Source organism: Halichoerus grypus, chromosome 2 (assembly GCF_964656455.1).
Source record: "Halichoerus grypus chromosome 2, mHalGry1.hap1.1, whole genome shotgun sequence".
In the NCBI taxonomy this organism is placed as follows: Eukaryota; Metazoa; Chordata; class Mammalia; order Carnivora; family Phocidae; genus Halichoerus; species Halichoerus grypus.
In genome coordinates, this window is record NC_135713.1 from 159,174,689 (window position 1) to 159,197,123 (window position 22,435).

General features: G+C 41.2%; 1 protein-coding gene across 20 annotated transcripts in view; it reads right to left on the bottom strand.

The window, feature by feature from the left end:
* Positions 1–22,435, bottom strand: part of PIGL (phosphatidylinositol glycan anchor biosynthesis class L) — a 100,177-nt gene that overhangs the window by 66,700 nt on the left and 11,042 nt on the right. For all 20 annotated transcript variants that reach the window (XR_013446025.1, XR_013446029.1, XR_013446027.1 and 17 more), the window contains exon 2: positions 18,559–18,658. Coding sequence is in view for 10 of the 20 variants with exons in the window: in XM_078067981.1 (XP_077924107.1) it covers positions 18,559–18,658 (100 nt within the window). In the remaining 10 variants the exon portion in view is untranslated. The remainder of the gene's footprint in view (positions 1–18,558; positions 18,659–22,435) is intronic.

The window sequence follows — 22,435 nt, forward strand, 5'->3', positions numbered from 1 at the left end:
AGGAACCCTAGCCTCAGGAGCTTTTGGTAAAATGACCATCTCATTCATTTTACATATAACAAATGAAAAGCTCAGAGAGAGGAAATTATTTGCAAAGGACACAGCTGGTTTGCACCAGAACTATAACCTGAACCCACATTTCAAGACTCCTGGAACAGAACTCTTTCCCTAATACTCTACTTTCCTCATTTTCTTCTTTCTGGTCTTGATTTCCTCCTATTCATCCTTCCTTCCACTGTCAGTGGTAATCTGTCTAAAATGGAAATGTGGACTTCTAGTTATGGTGCTGATGACATTCTCACTTCACTCTCCTCTCAAATTCAACGGGTTTTTTTAACTGTTTTGAAAGCAACAACAGAAATAAAAGTTACATAGCACCAACTTTGATGAAACAAGAAAACCACTGTATCAGAAAACCACACACCATGAAACATGACCAGCCTGATACTGTGAAATCTGTCCCAGAAAGAGGGGGCGTATAGCAGGCCAGCATATGCTGTGTGTTGGACTTTCAATGGGACTTGAAAATCCCTCAGAATCAAGCCTCACCATCCTTAGAGGCATCCAGTGATCTCTGATTAGCACCATGAAAACTAGAGAAAATAATGGTCATGGAGAAACAGACTTTGAAGGAGAATCATGTTGATAAATTATTTCTAGTGCTTACATCAAACCTCTTTGCCCTAGAAGAGTACCAAGAGGTGAATAAGAGAATACATAAAAACAAGAAAACAAATAAACAAACAAACAAAACCCAAAAAAACCCAACCCAGGTGCCTCCATAGTAAGGGAAAGACAAGGTTTGAAGAGTTAGTGTGGACAATAAGATTCAGCAGAAGCTTCAGATGGCCCCAGCTTGATACCTGAATCCTCCTCTGCCTCTCCAAAACTATTCTCCTGTAGGTATTGGCCCTACTCAAACATAGGAAAAAACCCCAAAACAACCAATGGGGGATATCCTCTATGCATGGCAACTTTAAAAACAATAGAAAGAAAGAAGGAGAAAAGAATGTAAGCAAAAAAGCAGATGAAAAACTATATAATTCCAAAATATCTTTCAGGGTCTCAACGAATTCCCAGCAGCATGATATTGGGGAAAAAAAAAAAAAGGGAAGAGGGGCTTAAAGAAGAAATTTAAGGGTTTCAAGAAGAGGTTTCTACATAACAGAAATGGAAGTTAGTGTAGCTTGGCAAATAAGCAAGGAAAAAAATAAATACACAGCTATTCAAAATAAAGTGAGAGACATGATGGAAATGTTGAAGAGATCTCAAAACTGAAAGGGATATTGACATATAGATCACAGAGATGATAGTTATGGAAAACAAAGAAGATCCAACATACACAAATTAGTGTTTCTGAAGAAAAAGACAAAGCAAATGGAACAGACAGATAACATGGAATCTACAGATTGAAAGTCCTACCATATTCTAGGCAAATTTAACTTAGAACAATCAATGCCAAAACATAACATGGTGTGGGGCACCTGAGTGGCTCAGTCTGTTAAGCATCTGACTCTTGGTTTTGGCTCAGGTCATAATCTCAGGGTTGTGGGATTGAGCCCTGCCTCAGGTTCCATGCTCAGCACGGAGTCTGCTTGGGATTCTCTTCTTCTGCCCCTCCCCCCACTCACTTGCGTGCACGCTCTCCCTCTAAAATGAATAAATAAAAAAAATCTTAAAAAATTAAAAAAAAACAGGCGCCTGGGTGGCTCAGTCGTTAAGTGTCTGCCTTCGGCTCAGGTCATGATCCCAGGGTCCTGGGATCAAGCCCCGCATCAGGCTCCCTGCTTGGTGGGGAGTCTGCTTCTCCCTCTCCCACTCCCCCTGCTTGTGTTCCCTCTCCCGCTGTGTCTCTCTCTGTCAAATAAATAAAGTCTTTTAATTAAAAAACATAACATGATGAAGTTCTGGAACTATAAGGATAAAGAATATCACTTGGTATTCAGGTGGAAGAAAATGGTCTACAAGGGGAAAAAAATCAGGTTGGTAGTAGATATCTCCAAAATACTCACTTCCAGAAGACAGTGAAACAGTATCTACAGAGCAAAAGGAAGTACAACCTGATAATTTTGTAGCCACCCAAGGTGTCCTTTAAGTATAAAGACAACAGATAGGTAGTCTTAAATATACAAAAATATAGCGTCTATGAACTGCTCTTCTAAAACATATTGGTGGATGAATCCCTGTCAAGTCAGACAAACCATGGTAAAACAGACTGATTGGACTAACACAGGATTAAGATGAAACAGCTACAGGAATAGTGGTTTTTGAAAAGAATGTGTCATAAAACTTGATAAGGTGAAAGTAATAATATAATGGGAATTTGGGGAGAAGGATTTCTGGGGAAAAGTCCAAATATGCTCAGTTCCTCCAGGCAGTTAGTAGAAGAAGTAGATACTTTGAAACATAGGTTAAAAACACCACCACCACCACCATCACCACCACCACTGATAAAACCTCAAAATATTGCACTATCTTTTCTTCTTAATTTTGGACAGATATTTTTAGGAATTAATCCACTGTAATTGAATTAAATGGAACATTTATCTCAAGTTCACCTCAAGTTAAAGTTTTTCAATTTTACTTCCATTTTATTTCAAGTAACATTCAATTTCATGGCATCCATGGAATTATTTCCATTTTTCTAAAATTATAATATGTATTCATCTATCTTTCTGTCTGTAAATATGCATAGAAAGAAGGCTAGCACTGAGTATACTGACAATGGTCATTTCCAAGTTAAGAGCATCTGGATGATTTTTACTTTCTTTTTATTTTTTACAAGTATGTATTATTAAAAGTTAATTATTGGGCGCCTGGGTGGCTCAGATGGTTAAGCGTCTGCCTTCGGCTCAGGTCATGATCCCAGGGTCCTGGGATCGAGTCCCGCATCGGGCTCTCTGCTCCTTGGGAGCCTGCTTCTCCCTCTGCATCTCTCTCTGTCTCTCATGAATAAATAAATAAAATCTTTAAAAAAAAAAAAAAAAAGTTAATTATTAAAAATACATATGTACACAAATCTGACCATCTTATTCCTTTGTTCAATGTCTTTTAAAAAAATACTTATTTTTAATTTTTTAAAAAGATTTTTTTTTTTTTTTTTTTTAAAGATTTTATTTATTTATTTGAGACAGAGAGAATGAGAGAGAGAGAGAGCACATGAGAGGGGGGAGGGGCAGAGGGAGAAGCAGACCCCCTGCCGAGCAGGGAGCCCGATGCGGGACTCGATCCCGGGACTCCAGGATCATGACCTGAGCCGAAGGCAGTCGCTTAACCAACTGAGCCACCCAGGCGCCTAATTTTTTAAAAAGATTTTATTTATTTATTTGAGAGAGAGAGACAGAGAGAGCATGAACGGGAGGGTAGGGTAGGGGGAAGGACAGAGGGAGAGGGAGAAGCAGACTCCCCACTGAGCAGGAAGCCCAATGCGGAGCTCAATCCCAGGATCCTGGGATCATGACCTGAGCCAAAGGCAGATGCTTAACTGACTGAGCCACCCAGGTGCCCCTAATTTTCATTTTTTATTTTTATTATTATTTTTAAATATTTTATTTATTTATTTGACAGAGAGAGACACAGTGAGAGAGAGAGGGAACACAAGCAGGGGGAGTGGGAGAGGGAGAAGCGGGCTTCCCGCGGACCAGGGAGTCCGATGTGGGGCTCGATCCCAGGACCCTGAGATCATGACCTGAGCCAAAGGCAGATGCTTAATGACTGAGCCACCCAGGAGCCCCTAATTTTCATTTTTTAAAGATTTATTTATTTATCTTAGAGAGCAAGCAAGCAGGGGTGGGGTCGGGAGGGGCAGAGGGAGAGGGAGAGAGAATCCCAAGCAGACTCCATGCTGATCATAGATCCCGACATGGGGTTCGATCCCAGGACTCTGAGGTCATGACTCCAGCCGAAACCAAGAGTCGGACGCTCAACCGACTGCACCACCCTGGCGCCCCTTAAAGATTTTATTTTTAAGCAATCTCTATGCCCAAGGTGGGGCTTGAACCCACAACCCTAAGATCAAAAGTCACATGCTCCACCAACTGAGCCAGCCAGGTGCCTCTGTTTATGGTAGTTTTATTCATAATTGCCAAAACTTGGAAGCAACCAAGATGTCCCTCAGTAGGTGGATAGATAAACTGTGGTACATTTAGACAACAGAATATTACTCAGCACTAAAAAGAAATGAAATGAATTATCAAGACATGAAAAGACAAGAAAGAACCTTAAATGCATATCACTAAGTGAAAGAAGCCAGTGAAAAGGCTACATATGGTATGATTCCAACTATATGACATTCTGGAAAAGGGAAAACTATGGAGACAGTAAAAAGATCAGTGGTTGCCAGAGGTCGGGTGGTAAGGATGAATAGGCAGAACACAGAGGATTTTTAGGGCAGTGAAAATAATCTGTATTATAATGATAGGTACATGTCATTGTACATTTGTCCAAACATATGGAATGTAAACACCAAAAGTGAACCCTAGTGTAAACTGCAGACTTTGGGTGATTATGACTTGTCAATGTAGGTTCATCCATTGTAACAAATGTATCACTCTGGTGAGTGATTATATTGATAATGAAGGAGGCTGTGTATGTGTGGGGTCAGGGGGTGTGTGGGAAATTTTTGTACCTTCTTCTCAGTACTGTTGTGAGCCTAAAACTGCTCTACAAAAATAAAATCTTAAAAAAAATTTATTTTAAATATAAAGGCTGAAAAAGATACACTTGGAAATAATATATTTTAAAATAAATCTAATGAAACTTTTGGATTATAACTAATGTATGCTCATTATCAAAGCTATGGAAAAATACAGGAAAGTGTAAACAAAGTATACACTGCTTTTTTTTTTTTTTTTTAAAGATTGTATTTATTTGTCAGAGTGAGAGAGAGTGCACACAAGCAGGGGGAGTGGCAGGTAGAAGGAAAAGCAGGCTCCCCTCTGAGCAAGGAGCCTGATGTGGGATTCAATCCCAGGCCCCTGGGATCATGAGCTGAGCCAATGGCAGACGCTTAACTGACTGAGCCACCCAGACGTCCCTATACACTGCTTTTTAAAACTGGATATTGTATTATGAACATCTTCCTGGGTTACTAAATATGCATTAGAAAATTATGGTTTAATGCTCTGAACCATGGCTATGTAATTGATCATACACTGCTACATTTAGATTGCTACCAATTTTTTTTTTTTTTAAAGATTTTATTTTATTTATTTGACAGAGAGAGAGAGAGAGAGACAGCTAGAGAGGGAACACAAGCAGGCGGAGTGGGAGAGGGAGAAGCAGGCTCCTGGCCGAGCAGGGAGCCCGATGCGGGGCTCGATCCCAGGACCCTGGGATCATGACCTGAGCCGAAGGCAGACGCTTAACAACTGAGCCACCCAGGCGCCCCGCTACCAATTTTTTAAAAAAGATTTTACTTATTTATTTGAGAGAGAGAGCAAGAGAGTGAGTGAGTGAGGGGTGGGGCAGAGGGAGAAGCCTGATTCTCCCAGGACCCTGAGATCACGACCTGAGCCAAAGGCAGATGCTTAACCGACGGAGCCACCCAGGAACTCCAGTTGCTACCAATTTATTGCTATTATAAATAGCGTTGTAATAAATATCCCAATATAGATTAACCCTGAATCCTATTTTAAAAAAAAGTTTCTTTCTTTATTTAAGTAATCTCCATACCCAATGTGGGGCTCGAACACATGACCTCATGCTCCTCCGACGGAGCCAGCCAGGCGCCCCACCTTGAATCCTATTTTTCTTAAAGATTTTATTTATTTATTTGAGAGAGAGAGAATGAGAACAAGCGGGGGGGAGGGGCAGAGGGAGCGGGAGAAGCGGACTCCCTGCTGAGGAGGGAGCCTGATGCAGGGCTCTATGCCAGGGATCCCAGGACCCCGGGATCATGACCTAAGCCGAAGGCAGACACTTAACCAACTGAGCCACCCAGATGCCCCTTGAATCCTATTTTTATGGTATATTTGTAACCTCTAGACACAAAGGCAGGCTTTGTGAAGGCCGCCCCTCGCTGGTCCCACTTTACTTCTGTTGCATTGCTTCCCCCAGTCACATTACTTGAAGGCCCAGCCTCCCTTCAGTTCCTAGAATAATCTGCCTTTGAAGCAGGACTGAAACAGCTTTCGGTTTTCACATAATAGCTCCATATCGGCTAAGTCTACTTCAGTCTCCATCCCTGGTTTCTTTTCTAGGAAACATTGTTGTCCTTTGCGCCTTCTGGGAGGATGGGAGCCCTGACTTGCTCTTGCCAACTGGGCCTGGAACTGTGCCCTTGAGCCTCAGCCCGGTCACTTCTTTGTGTATCTGGAGAAAAGGACTGCAGGAGGCTTTATTTTAATCTCTTACAGTGAGAGGATGCTTGGTCAGATCTACTTTGGCAGCCAAGCATACAGCCTTTTTTTGCTTTTGTTTTTTTGTAGGGGAAAGACTCTTACTGGGTCTCAAGAGGAGAGGGGGTTTAATTACCAACATGACCCCAACAGTCCCAGACTTTGCTTTGTGGCTTCTCTTTCACTGTGTGATTTGTATGGATTTATTGGAAAACACAAAGACTTCCAGGAACTGCTAGTAAGCCAGACTCATTTATGTTTCCTAGTAGGTACTGGATTCTATTTCCCTGCTCAGCTAAAATTAGTCTGTAAAAAGTCTTGGGCTTGTTAATGCCAAACTGATGTGAAGACAAGCACTGGGAGAGATGAGATTTTTATTGTGCTGCAATCTTAGGACAAATGGAGCCAAATCTACAGGATGGCAAAATAAAGAGCTGTAGAAAAACCCTTCCAAACCAAAGTACTCATTTAGAACTTTCTAGAAAGTTAAAAATAACTACGCAAGTCAGGGATCCAGACTGTCTTATTTAATTAAAGGAAGCGAAAACATTTCCGTTAAGTCTCAGAGTCCCCATTGCTGGGTAAATGAAGAGAAAGTGAGGAGAGGGGGTCAGGATGTCCAGGCGTCACTCAGGTTCTTTGAGAGCACACATTTACATGCTGGCTACAGGAGGAAAGCTTATGGTACGGGTGGAGTCATTCATTTATTCGACAAACATGTATTGAGTAACTACTATGTATTGAGGTTTTTTTTTTTTTCTTTTAAAGATTTATTTATTTATTTATTTGACAGAGAGAGAGAGAGAGACAGCGAGGGCAGGAACACAAGCAGGGGGAGTAGGAGAGGGAGAAGAAGGCTTCCCACTGAGCAGGGAGCCCGGTGTGGGGCTCGATCCCAGGACCCTAGGATCATGACCTGAGCCGAAGGCAGACGCTCAACAACTGAGACACCCAGGTGCCCCTGTATTGAGGGTTTTGATAGAGGTTGGGGATACAGGAATAAAAGAACAGAGGGGCTTAGGGTATAGAGTAAAAAATTAGGGTGTATGCTAGGATATAATAGGACAATGAGACTGTAACAAAAGTGCCCACGAAAATCTAGGCAAATCAGGGATGGTGCTGCAGAGTCTAAAATAACCCTTGAGCTAAGGTTTGAAGGCAAAATAGGAGTTTGCTAGAGGGACCAGGCAAGGGGTTAGGGAATAAGGCTGCTAGAGGGAAGGGCTAGCACATGCAAAGGTGTGGATGCACAAGAAGGCATGGTACATTTGAGACCCTGCCTAAATATGGCACTGGACATAGATGGGGGTACTGGGCAGTCCTACCTACTTTTGTTATGGGAATAGATGTGATGTGGGTATGAGCAGGTGGTGACTGATAAGGCTGAGCGGGGAGATCGGGATCAGACCATGGAAAGCTTTGAGGCCTTGCAAGTCTTGCTAAACAAGAGGTCCTTGGGCCCCAAAGCACTTTGACAGGCATGGGTTATAATTGGGGGGATCTGCTTTGTTTTATTCCATCACGACCAGGCCTATCTTGAATCCCCACCCTTTCAGGTCAGAGCACTTTGGAGCCATGTAGCTGACCTTCTTCTCGGTCACCCTCCAGAATGAGGCCCACGAGAATACCACAGTGTTTATAAAAAGGCTTAAAAGCATCGTTATATTTTCAAGGAACTCTAATCTATGCTTTTAATTTATCAAATCAAATCTTATCACAACGTACAGAGAATCATTTCTAATTTAGCATTCACTTGTATGGATGGAAGCTGAGTAGAGAGGGAAGAATATTTTATTGGATATGTGGGGTAGTCTTTTTAAAAATATATATATAATTTAGAAATATAGGCTTTCTAAAAAAAAAAAAATCAAACTGTACAGAATTCTGTAGAATTAAAAAGTAAAAGTATCCCTCTTCCCTGCCCCTATTAAGTAGCAGCTATTATTAACAAGTCTGGTATATATCTTTTTTTTATTTTAAAGATTTATTCATTTTAGAGAGAGAGAGAGAGCATGAGAGGCAGGGGCAGAGGGAGAGGGAGAGAGAATCTCAAGCAGACTCCATGCTGAGAATGGAGCCAGAAAGGCATGGATCTCAGGACCTGAGCACGACCTGAGCAGAAACCAAGAGTTGGAGGCTTAACCCACTTTGCCACCCAGGCGCCCCTCGTATGCATATTTTTAGAAATTATCTATGCATACAGAAATGTGTGTGTGTGTGTTTAGAGAGAGACAGACAGCACGAGAAATGGGAGACGGGCAGAGGGAGAGGGAGAGAGAGAATCCTAAGCAGGTTCCACACCCAGTGCGGACCCTGACCCAGGGCTCAATCCCACAACCCTGTGATCATGACCTGAGCCGAAATCAAGAGTTGGTCGTTTAACCAACTGGGCCACCCAGGCACCCCTGCATATATTTCTTGTTGTTTTGAAATATAAGACAAAATAATTCTATGGACTCTTCCAACATATTAAGAAGCACAAAAGCAACAAAAGACTAAATCTGTAGGTTGCATTTTCCAATTACATACAATTCCCCAGTACCCCAGAGAGGGTCTCTAATCTCCACTGTGGGCCTGAACTTCAGCATATGCACAGTGAGACAGCTTTGCACAAAAGCAGCAATGATCAATGTCATGCCAACACCAGCTAGTTAGCTCCGAAACCTTGAACTGTTCTTCTCTTTCTTCAACATCTAGCAAGGTGTGTTGCCCGTTCCAGGCGTTTAATATGTATCTGTTAACAATATACAATTTAATATCATATGACGCAATAAATTAGCAGAATACCTATGGAGGTATTAAGAACTGGGTAAAGTTGCCAAAAGTATCCATTTAGTTGTCTAATGACTGAGATTACGCCTTCTTTTCTTGACAACTGAATATTTTTGCCTCTGTAAGTGATTAGGTGAGTGGTTTACTGGGGTGAGCTCCTCTGGCCAAGTGTTTCCCTGAAATCAAGCAAGGAGGCTCAGAACAAGGGAAGAAAGAACTGACCACACACAATGCCAATCAAATGTACTCTCCAAAACACACTGGTCACAAACAGGTGACCTACTTTCCTGCAAAAAGGCAGGAATCAATTCTGTCTTCCTTGCTGGTTTTGGGTTCTACCACTGCCATTTATTAAATGTGTTGACCTCGGAGAATTCTCTTAATCTCTCTTAGCTTCAGTTTCTTTGTGTGAAACAAATAAAGGATAATAAAACCCATCCTGTACAGTTAGTCAAAGCCTCAAACGAGATGGCCTTTGTGAAAGTATGTGTCAGGCATGGGGCAGATATAAGATAGGGTGGTTGAGACAGAGGCTCTGGATGCAGACTGCCTCAGTTCAAATACCAGCTCTAGCACTCACTAGCTGGATGACCTCAGGCAAATTATTCAACCTCTCACCAAACCACGGCTTCTTACCCACAGCATAGGAAAAATAATTGGATTATTTTGAGGAGTAAGTGAGATCATGTACTTAGCATGGTTTTGGGCACTGACAATAAGGCTGACTACATATTGACCATTATCATCATGAGTGTAGGTCTTCCATACAACTTTCCTTTTCTCCTCTTCCCCCAACTCTTCTCTTTGACTCCTCTGAATAACCTAAAGTAGGATTCCAAAGCTCTGCTTTTTCTGGGTTATGAAATGCGAGGCTGAAAGAATGAATAAAGATTGCAAGTTGCTAGGGACTGAATTGTATCCTCCCAAAATTCATATGTCAAAGCCTTATCCTCTAATGTGACTGTATTTGGAGATTGGGTTTTTAGGAAGTAATTAAGGTTAAGTGAGGTCATAATCGTGGAGCCCTAATTCTGTAAGACTGGTAGCCTTGTAAGTAGAGAATGAGAGAGAAATTTCTTTCTCTCCTCTCCATGTAGGCATACAAAAGCAGTTAGCCATCTGTAAGCCAAGAAGGAAACCCTCTCCAGAAACTGATGCTGTTGGACCTTAATCTGGGACTTCCAGCCTCCAGAACTGTGAGATAATGAATTTCTATTGGTTAAGCCATGCAGGCTACGCTATTTGGTTATGGCAGCCTGAGCTAAGACACATGGTTTCCTTGAGTCTTCAAATTGGCTTCTCGAAGTGTTTACTTCGTTTTTTTTAAAGATTTTATTTATTTATTTGACAGAGAGGGAACACAAGCAGGGGGAGTGGGAGAGGGAGAAGCAGGCCTCCCGCTGAGCAGGGAGCCTGATGCGGGGCTCGATCCCAGGACCCTGGGATCATGACCTGAGCTGAAGGCAGACGCTTAACGACGGAGCCACCCAGGCGCCCCTCGAAGTGTTTACTTTTGACAAGTTGACTACCTCTCTACTGTAGCATTTCACAAGTAGGGGATGTTGCTGAAGCTGCGTGATTTCAGAATACATACAAAAATTAATAAATTAAGATAGATGGTGAGAATGATGACCTTAATAACCAAGCTAAGATCTTTGGTTTGAGGGCAGTCTTCACCACTCAGATCTGGCCCTGAAAAAACATCCTGCGTTGCTGGGCAAAGCAGACACTGCACAGGGGGATGTCCGTGTGTGCAAACACGGTGCCGGGGCACAAGCCCATTCATATTATTACTAATCTTAATAATGAGAAAAGAAATCGCAACATATACCAACGGAGTAAAAGGGAAGTACGTCATCTTTGAAACAAACAAACAAGTGATTTCTTTCACAGACTTACTCAAAATCATGTATCTTTCAAGGTTTACGGAGGAGGAAGTTTACGAACAGAGAGTAAGTAACTTCTGTAGGTGACAGTTAATAACCTGATAAAGCTGGGGCAGTTGGGGTAGTCTGGCTCTAGATCTGTGCTCTTGAAAGCATTACAGAACCTATTGGCATAGATAGAGAAAAAATTCCCCCATGATGACCCCAGTAGTTTACCCTGAGCCAAATAAAATAGAGAATAAACTGAAACTTTTTTCTTTTTTTAAAGTTGATTTATTTTTTTAGTAATCTTTACACCCAATGTGGGGCTGGAACTCATAACTCTGAGATCAAGAGTTGCATGCTCTTCTGACTGAGCCAGCCAGGCACCCCTGAAATTTTTTTCTTATCTCTTTGTAGGGCACTGAAATGACAGGAGCCCCCAAATCTAACACAATGAAGGTGAGTTCCCAACAAAAATGCCTAACACAATGAAGAATATGTATTTTTTAAGATTTTTATTTATTTATTTTAGAGGGAGAGAGAGAAAGAGCGTGAGCAGGGGGAAGGGCAGAAGGGAAGGAGAGAGAAGAGAATCTCAAGCAGACTCTGTGCTGAGCGCGGAGCCCTACATGGGGCTCTGATCTCACCACCCTGAGATCAAGACCTAAGCCAAAACCAAGAGTCCGACGCTTAACCAACTGAGCCACCAGGCACCCCAAGAATATCTTTCATAACCGGCAGCCAACACAGTTAATGCTAAAAATAGATGTGTTCTCAATCAAATCATTAATGCAGATCAAATTACCTGCTCTTACTACAATTGTTTAACACAATTTAAGAAATCCCACCCAAACTAATAAGAAGTGGTGCATAAATAAGAGGCATTAATGGAAAAATGGAAGACTATATTAGTATTATTTGCAGATGATTTACCCATAACACTAAGAGAATCAAGTGAAATGTTAGGTTCTTTAAAGAAGTTTCGTAAGTGTATGGATATAAAAGAAATATACATAAAAATCAGTAAATCGTCTCCACATCAGCAGTGAAGTCTTAAAAAATATATCAGAAAAAGTCTTATTCATAATAATAACAAAAAAATAAGATGAGCCACAATAACTTTAGTAAGAATGCTTTTGGTATCCAGGGGCACCTGGGTGGCTCAGTTGGTTAAGCAGCTGCCTTCAGCTCAGGTCATGATCCCAGGGTCCTGGGATCGAGCCCCGCATCGGGCTCCCTGCTCAGCGGAGAGCCTGCTTCTCCTTCTCCCTCTGCCTGCCACTCTGCCTACTTGTGCTATCTCTCTGTCAAATAAATAAATAAAAAATATCTTTAAAAAAAAAAAAAAAAAAAGAATGCTTTTGGTATCCAGATAAAAGAAACTACAAGAAGTCCTGTCCTTTGTCTCAGTAATTCATCATCTAGGGATCTACCTAAGGAAAGGGTCAGAACTTCAAAGACTTATTATCAAATTTTAAAATACTTTAATATCGGGAACACTTAAATATTCAATAGCAGGAGAATGTTAATCAGGTTATAATACATCCTTGTGATCAAATCTTTAAGACCATTCTAAGGACTATTTAATGACTTGGGGAAATGCTAAAAATATTCTCTCATGAAAAAAAGAAGGATACAGAATTTTTTATAGCATCTGATGCTAATTTTGCTTAATATTGGGGTTCTTCTCTGAGTAGGGACTTCTCATTTGCTTCACAATTTTCTGAACTATCCCTATGCCCACTCCTCAGGTTACACGACACCAAATGCGTAATTCTCTTCCTCGTCATTTGTGGTTTTCTCTTCTTGCCTTGCCTGATCTCCATACTCTCTTATCGCCCCATTGATCCAAGGGCAACTGCATCCACTCCAATGGTTTTAATTTTTCTATATGCTAAGGATGTCTAATCTGTTCTTTCCCGTAACCCAATTCTCGCCTGCAAACTATGCCAGCTAATCTTTATCCACTTACATCTCTATGCCTGTAATTTCCGTTATCCCAGATTTCTTCTGTTCTTGAAATCCTGCCACTTAAACCTCTTCAATAAGACTCAAATTCATCCCCTCATCTCCATCTTACCTGCTGCACTCTAAATTGAGACATTCTCCTTTTGCCAGGATAAATGCACAAGACTGATTGGCCTGTGTCCTAAACTCTTCAATCCATTCTATCATCAGAATCATCGGGGTGATCATTCTAAAACTTCATTTATTTATTTATTTATTTATTTATTTATGGCACAAGTGGTAGTGGGTAGAGGGGCAGAGGGAGAGTGAATTCTAAGCAGGCTCCATGCCCATCGCAGAGCCCAACGTAGAGCTTGATCTCATGACCCTGAGATCACGACCTGAACTGAAATCAAGAGTCCCTCAGTCAACCGACTGAGCCACCCAGGCGCCCCTAAAGTGATAATTCTAAAGCAAACAACTGATCATCTGTCTCCACTATTGTTTCTGTTGTGATGTCATGAAGGTTCAAACAGTAAGAGATGCATGTCTGCCAGTGCTAATTTATTTACTGCTCATCTAAACTCCACTCCCCCCCCCCCTTTTCTACTGTGGGAGGAAGCAGCTAATTAAAGCAGGTACTGAAATGAAAAAGGAAACCCAGGGAGAGTGACTCAGCTCATGGACAACGCATGGAGACAATCTAAGCCTAACAATCCATTGGATTTTTCTCAACAAAGTGGTCTTAATCAACTTAGAGCCATTTATAGTTTCTGCTCTTCCCCAGGCTCCACTGTGGATCTTCTAGAGGTGCTAGTAGTTTTCCAGGTATTACCCACAGAACCTGCTCTGTCTTTTTAGCCTGTTTTCCTTTTGTTTACGTCATCTGCTTAATCTATCTTTTGTTCCTTGGTTTAGATTGGACACTTGAAATACATCTCCTTGCTCTGCATCCTAAGCAGTCCTATAGCTAGGCCCCAGCCTAGGCCAGTCCCCTAGACCTTCACTAACCTAACCCAACAAAAACACAAGGCTAGGTGGGTTGTATATGTGCTGCCGAAGCGAGCACAAGGCTAGGTGGGTTGTAAAGCATACAGGCTTTGTAAGACAGTGAGGCAAAATGAGCATTTTTTCCTATCTATAGCCATTCCCAGCATTCTTCTGCTGAAATAAAGCACTCTTAAGTAAATAAATAAATAAATAAAGCTGGTATCTAACAGCTACCATGGTTGGGATGTTGGTAGAGGTGGTGGTGGTGGCGATGACCCACGCAGGCCAGGAGACCTCAGAGAGTCTGTTGGCGACTCCTGGTTTTTCTCCACAATATAAAGAATATAGAGATGTGCCAAAGGAAAATACCCCCGTTCCTGGCAGGACACAGTTGTGTCTGCAGGTGACGCTTGCAACTGCTAATGCGGTCACCTTCTAACCGTGAGGGGAGAGATGTTGACATGATGGAAACAGCTGCACAGAGATATGGAAAGGACTTGGGTTTTTGATGATGTTGTCGAGCCAACCTGGCGCCATCTTGCTTTCGGGTGGCTTCATATGCAGGAGGACACATTTACTGTTGAAGCCGCCTAAATGGATCCTAGCAGATTCAGGCTCATTTGTAACTCATTAGATTCACCAAGCCTGCCTGGACTAGTAACTTCCTTCATCTAATAGTGTACTTGTTCTTTTTTTTTTTTTTTAAAGATTTTATTTATTTATTTGACAGAGAGAGAGACAGCGAGAGCAGGAACACAAGCAGGGGGAGTGGGAGAGGGAGAAGCAGGCCCCCCGCCGAGCAGGGAGCCTGACGCGGGACTCGATCCCAGGACGCTGGGATCATGACCTGAGCCGAAGGCAGATGCTCAACGACGGAGCCACCCAGGTGCCCCTAATAGTGTACTTGTTCTAATCCTGTAAGGGTAAACAACAAAATCTGACTGGGACTTTGTTGAAATAATGTAGAAAGTAGGAATAAACAAATGGTGGGTGAAGGCAGCTTCTACTGCACTTCTTTCCTGTCCTTAACTGTATATCTAGAATCTAGATAACAGAAACCACATACCAGATAAGCAAGCTGCATCTTTCTTATAAATTTCCCTTGTTATGTCCCAGAATTAAGGTCAACTGTTAAGTAAAGTTACCAGTTCATCTTAGAAATTGGTTAGTGTTTACCTACTTAAAGGTAAACTATCCAAATGGGACTCATTTCCTGGACAAACAGGATCTGAAAATTATGATATAACTAGATATGGGTTATAGTAAAGATATAACTTATAACTTCTTCTCTAGTACTCCTGGCCTGTAAAAATAGCAGAGCAAATTTTGTTTTGTAGGAATGAGTTGAAAACATCAGCAAAATTACTACTTTGGCCTTTTATATATTTTGGGGGTGATTGTTTATTTCTTCTTTGCTTATACTTCAAGGAACTTGTGTCTTCATCATGTTGTAAGTTGTGTTATCCCCTTCTTGCACATTACCCAATAACAGAAAAGGAAAACCTTAAAAAAAGGAAGCAAGCACAGTTTATTTTATAATAAATCCCAAAAGCAATGTTGCTGGTAAGGAACAGATATTTAAGCCCAAAAGATAATAATACAAACTCCAGTTGCTGTTATGTAGACCTCTGATTTTTTTTTTTTTTAAGGTTTTATTTATTTATTTTACAGAGAGAGAGAGAGCACAAGCAGGGGGATTGGGAGAGGGAGAAGCAGGCTCCCTGCTGAGCAGGGATTCCTATGCGGGCTCGATCCCAGAACCCTGGGATCGTGACCTAAGCCAAAGGCAGATGCTTAACCCACTGAGCCACCCAGGTGCCCCTGAGTTTTCTTTTTTTTTTTTTAATTGAAGAGGCAGGTCAGTAACAATACATTAACATATATTTATATATGCCAGAAAATAATCAGAGAAAAGGTATGTGGTATGGTACTCAGAATTTTTTCTATTATAAAAATTTACAAACAAACAAAAAAGTTAAAAGAACAGTATAATCAACACTCATGTATCTTTCATCAATGTTCAAATTGTTAATATTTTACTATTTGGGCTTAATCTATATAGGTATGCATTTTTTTTTCTGAATCATTCTAAAGTAAATTGCAGACATCATGATCAGTCATATTATATTTAGCCTTGGTTTTCAATATCTGCTTTTCAAGTATTTTTTTCATTCATGTTTTATAAAATCCTTAAACAAGATTTAAAAAGAGAATAATTATGTTCATGTTGTTAGAAAGCAAGACTTACAGTGTAAGAGAAAAGAGATTTGATGTAAAAGTCAAACGTATTAAACAAAACCCTTGAAATATTAACTCTACATTGTAAGCATTAGTATTCCTGATATCTTTTTCCTTAAAAAAATACATATTTACTAGCTCTGTCCACTATGAAGGTCAAGTAACAATAGGAAATAATAACACTGTAGCAATAAACACTCCTAGTAACTCTAGTTATGGTCTCTAAACACCACACCCTACCAAGAGAAACCAAAGCTCGTTAGAGGGATGACTGATGCCAGGACTGGGGCAAGAAAGCATACAAGAAGGCACTGGGAAATCTCGTTGTCCTTGACAGCAAGCAAATCTTACACAACTGAAGAGACCATGCCAAAAGGACATAGGAGCTAACATTAAGAGGCTCAATAGCCAAAGACGAGACAATTGGAGAATCAAAGAATACGACCGAAACGGAAACCCTGAATACATAAAAACACATAGGTACCGGATGAAATAAAAAAGTGCCCTCCCCATCCAAGCCACAAACAATGGATTACTGCCGGAGGTATGTAGGGCATTGACTCCTTATTCTGAAAATGGCAATTAAAGAATTAAGCATTTAGGGGCGCCTGGGTGGCTCACTCAGTTAAGCATCTGCCTTGGGCTCCGGTAATGACCCTGGTGGCCTGGGATCCAGCCCTGAGTCAGCCTCCCTGCTCAGCGGGGAGTCTGCTTCTCCCTCTGCCCCTCCCCCTGCGCATGCTCCCTCTCCTCCCTCTTTCTCGAATAAATAAATAAAATCTTAAAAAAAGAAAGAATTAAGCATTTATCCAGTCTATTCAGATCAAATTATATACTAGGGTAACTAAATAGCCCCAGCTGATAAAATTTTGCTTTGCAGAAGAATTACAGCTAATACATTTAGAATGCAGGAGACATTTAGAAACTCAGCATTTGGCTATTTCTAGTTAAAACCAATGATTCAGGTGGGAGGGATGGGGTGACTGGGTGATGGACACTGGGGAGGGTATGTGCTCTGGTAAGCGCTGTGAATTGTGCAAGACTGTTGAATCTCAGATCTGTACCTCTGAAACAAATAATGCAATATATGTTAAGAAAGAAAAAAAAAAAAGAAGAATGTAGCAGGAGGGGAAGAATGAAGGGGGGGAATCGGAGGGGTAGACAAACCATGAGAGACGATGGACTCTGAAAAACAAACTCAAGGTTCTAGAGGGGAGGGGGGTGGGAGGATGGGTTAGCCTGGTGATGGGTATTGAGGAGGGCACGTTCTGCATGGAGCACTGGGTGTTATGCACAAACAATGAATCATGGAACACTATATCTAAAACTAATGATGTAATGTATGGGGATTAACATAACAATAAAAAATTAAAAAAATAAATAAATAAAACCAATGATTCAGGCAATCATGAAAGCATTACATGAAAGGTGGGTGTGGGTCTTTAAAATGAAAGGAGCAGCCGTTGCCGTGTGAATTCACTATCAATGGTAGAATCATTAGAAGCAAGACAATCGGATAGCATGTGGTCCCCTGAAATAATTCAATATGAAGTACACAGTACAGTTTATAGCAGTATTCTCACCCCTGAAAGTTACAGCTAAGTTCTAGTTTGCAAGAAATATGAATGATAGAAGAACAACTTAATACCATGAGGAGGCAGGCAAGACAAATCCAGAATGCATGACATTCTATATGACAACTAAGTGTTTTCAACAAAGACAACGTGGGGGAGGGAGGGAGGAGCAATGAAGTGCAGGATGTGAACCAACTATAGGGTGTGGACTCGTTTAGGCCCTGACTTGAACAAACCAACTATAAAAACAGTTTTGAGCTACTTGGAGAAATGTTAGTATGGACTGGGTGTTGGAGGATACCAACATTAATTAATTACTAATTAAGTATTAACTTTGTTGGATGTGATGATAATGGCATTGTGACCATAGGAAAGAATGTCTATCTTCTTAAGAGATGTCTATCTAACCATGCAGGGGTGAAACAACCTGATGGCTAGATTTTCTTTAGAAGTGCTTCGCACACACAAAATATGGGAAGTGGGGGTAGATGAAGCAAATATAAAAAAGGCTTGATAATTACTGGGCTTCGGTAACAGGCATCTGGGGGTTCATGACACAGTTCTTTATACTTTTGTGTATTTTTTGAAATTTTTGTAACAGTGTTTTTAAAGATTAAAAGAGAAGTAGCTATCTTCAGAGACAGAATCTGAACAGAAGTTGAAAACATTTATTTGCATTACACTGTCATTTAAAAACAAATGTGGAACTATTTTAAGTAGACTTCTCAAATAAGATGGTCTTACCCACCCACATTAGTTTTTGGTGTCTTTTGAGTGTACCACTGTGGATTTATTGCCAAAGAATTTCTACATTTTTGAAGGAAAAATTACCTGTTGTCAATAATCATTATACTGGAGGATGGAATCCCCAAAACATCACAGCTCTGCAAAAGTTCTTTCTTACGCACCTCCCCTTGATTGTAGTAATTTCCTGAAGATAACAAATACACAGTGGTAGATTTCTTTAATAGTGGAAATCTATCAATTTACTCATTCTTTTTTTTTTTAAAAGATTTTATTTATTTATTTATTTATTTGACAGAGAGAGAGACACAGCAAGAGAGGGAGCACAAGCAGGGGTAAGTGGGAGAGGGAGAAGCAGACTCCCCATCAAGCAGGGAGCCTGATGCGGGGCTCGATCCCAGCACCCTGGGATCACGACCTGAGCCAAAGGCAGACCCTTAATGGACTGAGTGACCCAGGCGCCCCCAGTTTACTCATTATTATCTCATCTTGTTCCCTAAGGGACTTAAGCCACCTGAAAAATTTGTGGTTATGATGAAAGGCTGAAGGAAATATTACTCACTCCTATGAGATGACTGACAGCAGCCCAGTCTTTAGAATCATCACCATTTAAGCCTCCCCATCTCTGTATCTATCTGTCTGTCCCTCTGTCTGTCTGTCTGCATTTCCGTAGCATGCTACAGGCAGTATTGCATATTGCCAAGACCACTGGCTTTGGAGGTAAGCAGATTTAAGATTGCCTCTTCTATAACTGCCCAGACAGAATAAGTCAGGTACCTGGGCACGCTATTAATTTGGGCTCTTTTAATTGATAGTCCTCAAAAATCTGTTGAACGTTTATTTAAAGAAGAGGCTCTTACTCCTGAGTATTACAGGAAAATGTGTCCCTGGGGGATCTTGACCACATTGGTGCCCCAAATAGCTTATATATCCTTTCTTTTCCCAACACATATATTCTGTTTCCTAAGAACGGTTCTGCTAAGTACAGCTTCTCTGTATCCTTACAAATAATATACAGTGAAGATTTAGTACCACTTAAACTGCACTTATGAGCAACTGTCTAGCTAATGCACCCCTTAATTCAACTCTCCAGCAGATAATTGCATGTGTAATGTGTGCTAGTTACTTAACTTTCCCGAGCCACAGGTCTTCCACCTGTAAAGTGAAGATGATGACCATCTCCTACGGCTTTCCTGAGGATTACATGAGGCAATACATATCCACCCAGTTCAGTACACAGTGTTTTCTCTTTCCTCGACTTCTTTAGCTTTACCTTCCCCCTCCTCTGCTTCATTTCTTCCTGAATTACAATCCATTTTCATTGTCTTGACCAAATGGCATCCCCTCTGGGAAGTCTCCCATTTCTTCCGGCAAGGAATCATTTCCAGTATTCTGCTCAGATGTATGAATGTTTCTCCATGATCAGATTATGAATTCTTAAATGTCAATGACCTTAAAAGTCACAGTCTCCTTCAACTTTGTATCATCCTGGTGTCCAGCACACTTCACCCACTCATGAAGTACTGAACCAAGAGGGGCTTCCTTTACTGGCCAGATAACCCAGAGAAAAACAGTTCTGCAAGACCTTTCAACTTTGGCAGGAGTTACTCTAGTGCTAGTTGTGAACTGTTTGAACCCAGAAAGGAGACAAGTCATTACATTGTATCCAACAAAGGGACTAACCCTAAAAAGACTCCAGATAATAGCTTAGTTTCGTATTGTTCTCATCACAATATTTTACTTTTTTTTTTTAAGTCAGACGGAAACTATAGTCAGTTTTATGATGGCTATTATATTTTAGGTTCCTCTCAAATCCATACACATACCCTCTCCTATTTCACCTCAAGGTTATCTGATCTTTGGTTAAAAAGAGTCTAATGAGGGGAGTCTGGGTGGCTCAGTCGTTAAGCGTCTGCCTTCGGCTCAGGTCATGATCCTGAGGTTCTGGGATCAAGCCCCACATCGGGCTCCCTGCTCAGCAGGAAGCCTGCTTCTCCCTCTCCCACTCCCCCTGCTTGTGTTCCCTCTCTTGCTGTGTCTCTCTCTGTCAAATAAATAAATAAAATCTTTAAAAAAAAAAAAGTCTAATGAACACTTCCTAAGTCCAGAGGCTGTGCACATCAGACTCTGATTATGATTCTGAGGAACTGCTTAGAATGGAGGCTAATGAGTTTATGGAGCTGGTTTTATGACTTTGTGTTTGAATTAAGGAACTTAAAATAGGTTAGGGAGTTGAAGTCAGAGATCATTTAAAAAATTTTCCCTAAGCTTGGTGAACATGTAAGCACTTCAGCAGAATGTGTCTGAGATCCTTCAGCAGCCCTTAATGACACACTCTAGAACTGTGTCCAACTAGGGTAGGTGTACTCTGGGATGCACAAGATTATCTGTTGGGGTGAGAAAAAGCTTTAGAACTTTTCCTCTTAATTTGTATACCGTGTCCTTTATATTTCAACGTTTGTTAATGTTTTATAATGTTCACACCAGTTCAATGGGCCATGTACTTAATACAATTATAAATAAATAAATATATATATATATATATACACACACACACACACACACACACACACACACATAATGGGAGTATATTTTCAAAAGTTTTTACCAATAGGAGGGGTGGCTGAATGGCTCAGTCTGACTCTTGATTTCAGCTCAGGTTGTGATCTCAGGGTTGTGAGATCAAGCCCTGCCACGGGCTTCATGCTGGGTGTGAAGCCTGCTTTGGGGATTCTCTCTCTACCTTCTCCCTCTGACCCAACCCCCTTAAAAAAACAAAACAAAACAAAACAAAACAGGGACCAGTGAAGTGGCCCAGAGATTAGTGACAGCAAGAGGTAACTACCAACCCTAGGATGGACAGATAAAAGGAGTAGGCAGTGTTACTAGAACCCAAAGGCCTCGGTCCCCCAGTGGAAGTTGAAACCAAAAGACCTAGACTCTCTTCCATTAGTATGAACCCAGTTGGAGAAATCATGATTTAAAAACGAAACTAGAATTAAAAATTGGTCAAATGACAGGGCGCCTGGGTGGCTCAGTCGGTTAAGTGGCTGCCTTCGGCTCAGGTCATGATCCCAAGGTCCTGGGATTGAGCCCCACATCGGGCTCTCTGCTCAGCAGGGAGCCTGCTTCTCCCTCTCCCTCTGCCTGCTCTGCCTACTTGTGCTCTCTCTCTCAAATAAATAAATAAATAAAATTTAAAAAAAATTGCTCAAATTACTTGAACAGACATTTCTCCAAAGACAGATGGGTAATAAGCACTTGAAAAGATGCTCAATATCATTAGTCATTAGGGAAATCAAGGCAAAACCACAATGAGGTATCATTTTACACCCACTAGGACGGCTACAGCAAAAACAAAAACAAAAAAAACAGGGGCACCTGCCTGGCTCAGTCAGTGGAGCGTGCGACTCTTGATCTCGGGGTTGTGAGTTCAAGCCCCCTGCCGGGTGTAGAGATTACTTAAAAATAAAATCTAGGGGCGCCTGGGTGGCTCAGTTGGTTGGGTGACTGCTTTTGGCTCAGGTCATGGTCCCAGGGTCCTGGGATCGAGCCCCGCATTGGGCTCCCTGCTCGGCGGGAAGCCTGCTTCTCCCTCTCCCACTCCCCCTGCTTGTGTTCCCTCTCTCGCTGTCTCTGTCAATTAAATAAATAAAATCTTTAAAAAAATAAATAAAATCTAAAAACAAAACAAAAAGCCATCACCATGACATGGGCTTTAACGATATAAAAAAAAATCACACAAAAAATTACAAGTGTAGGTGAGGATGTGGGGAAATTGGAACCCTTGTGCATTGTTGGTGGGAACATAAAATGGTAAAGCTGCTGTGGAAAACAGTTTGGTTTGAGATGCCTCAAAAATTTAAACATAGAATTAACATATAACTCAGCAATTCTACTCCTATGTATATACTCAAAAAAACCCTGAAAACAGGGACTCAGACAGATACTTGTATACCTGCGT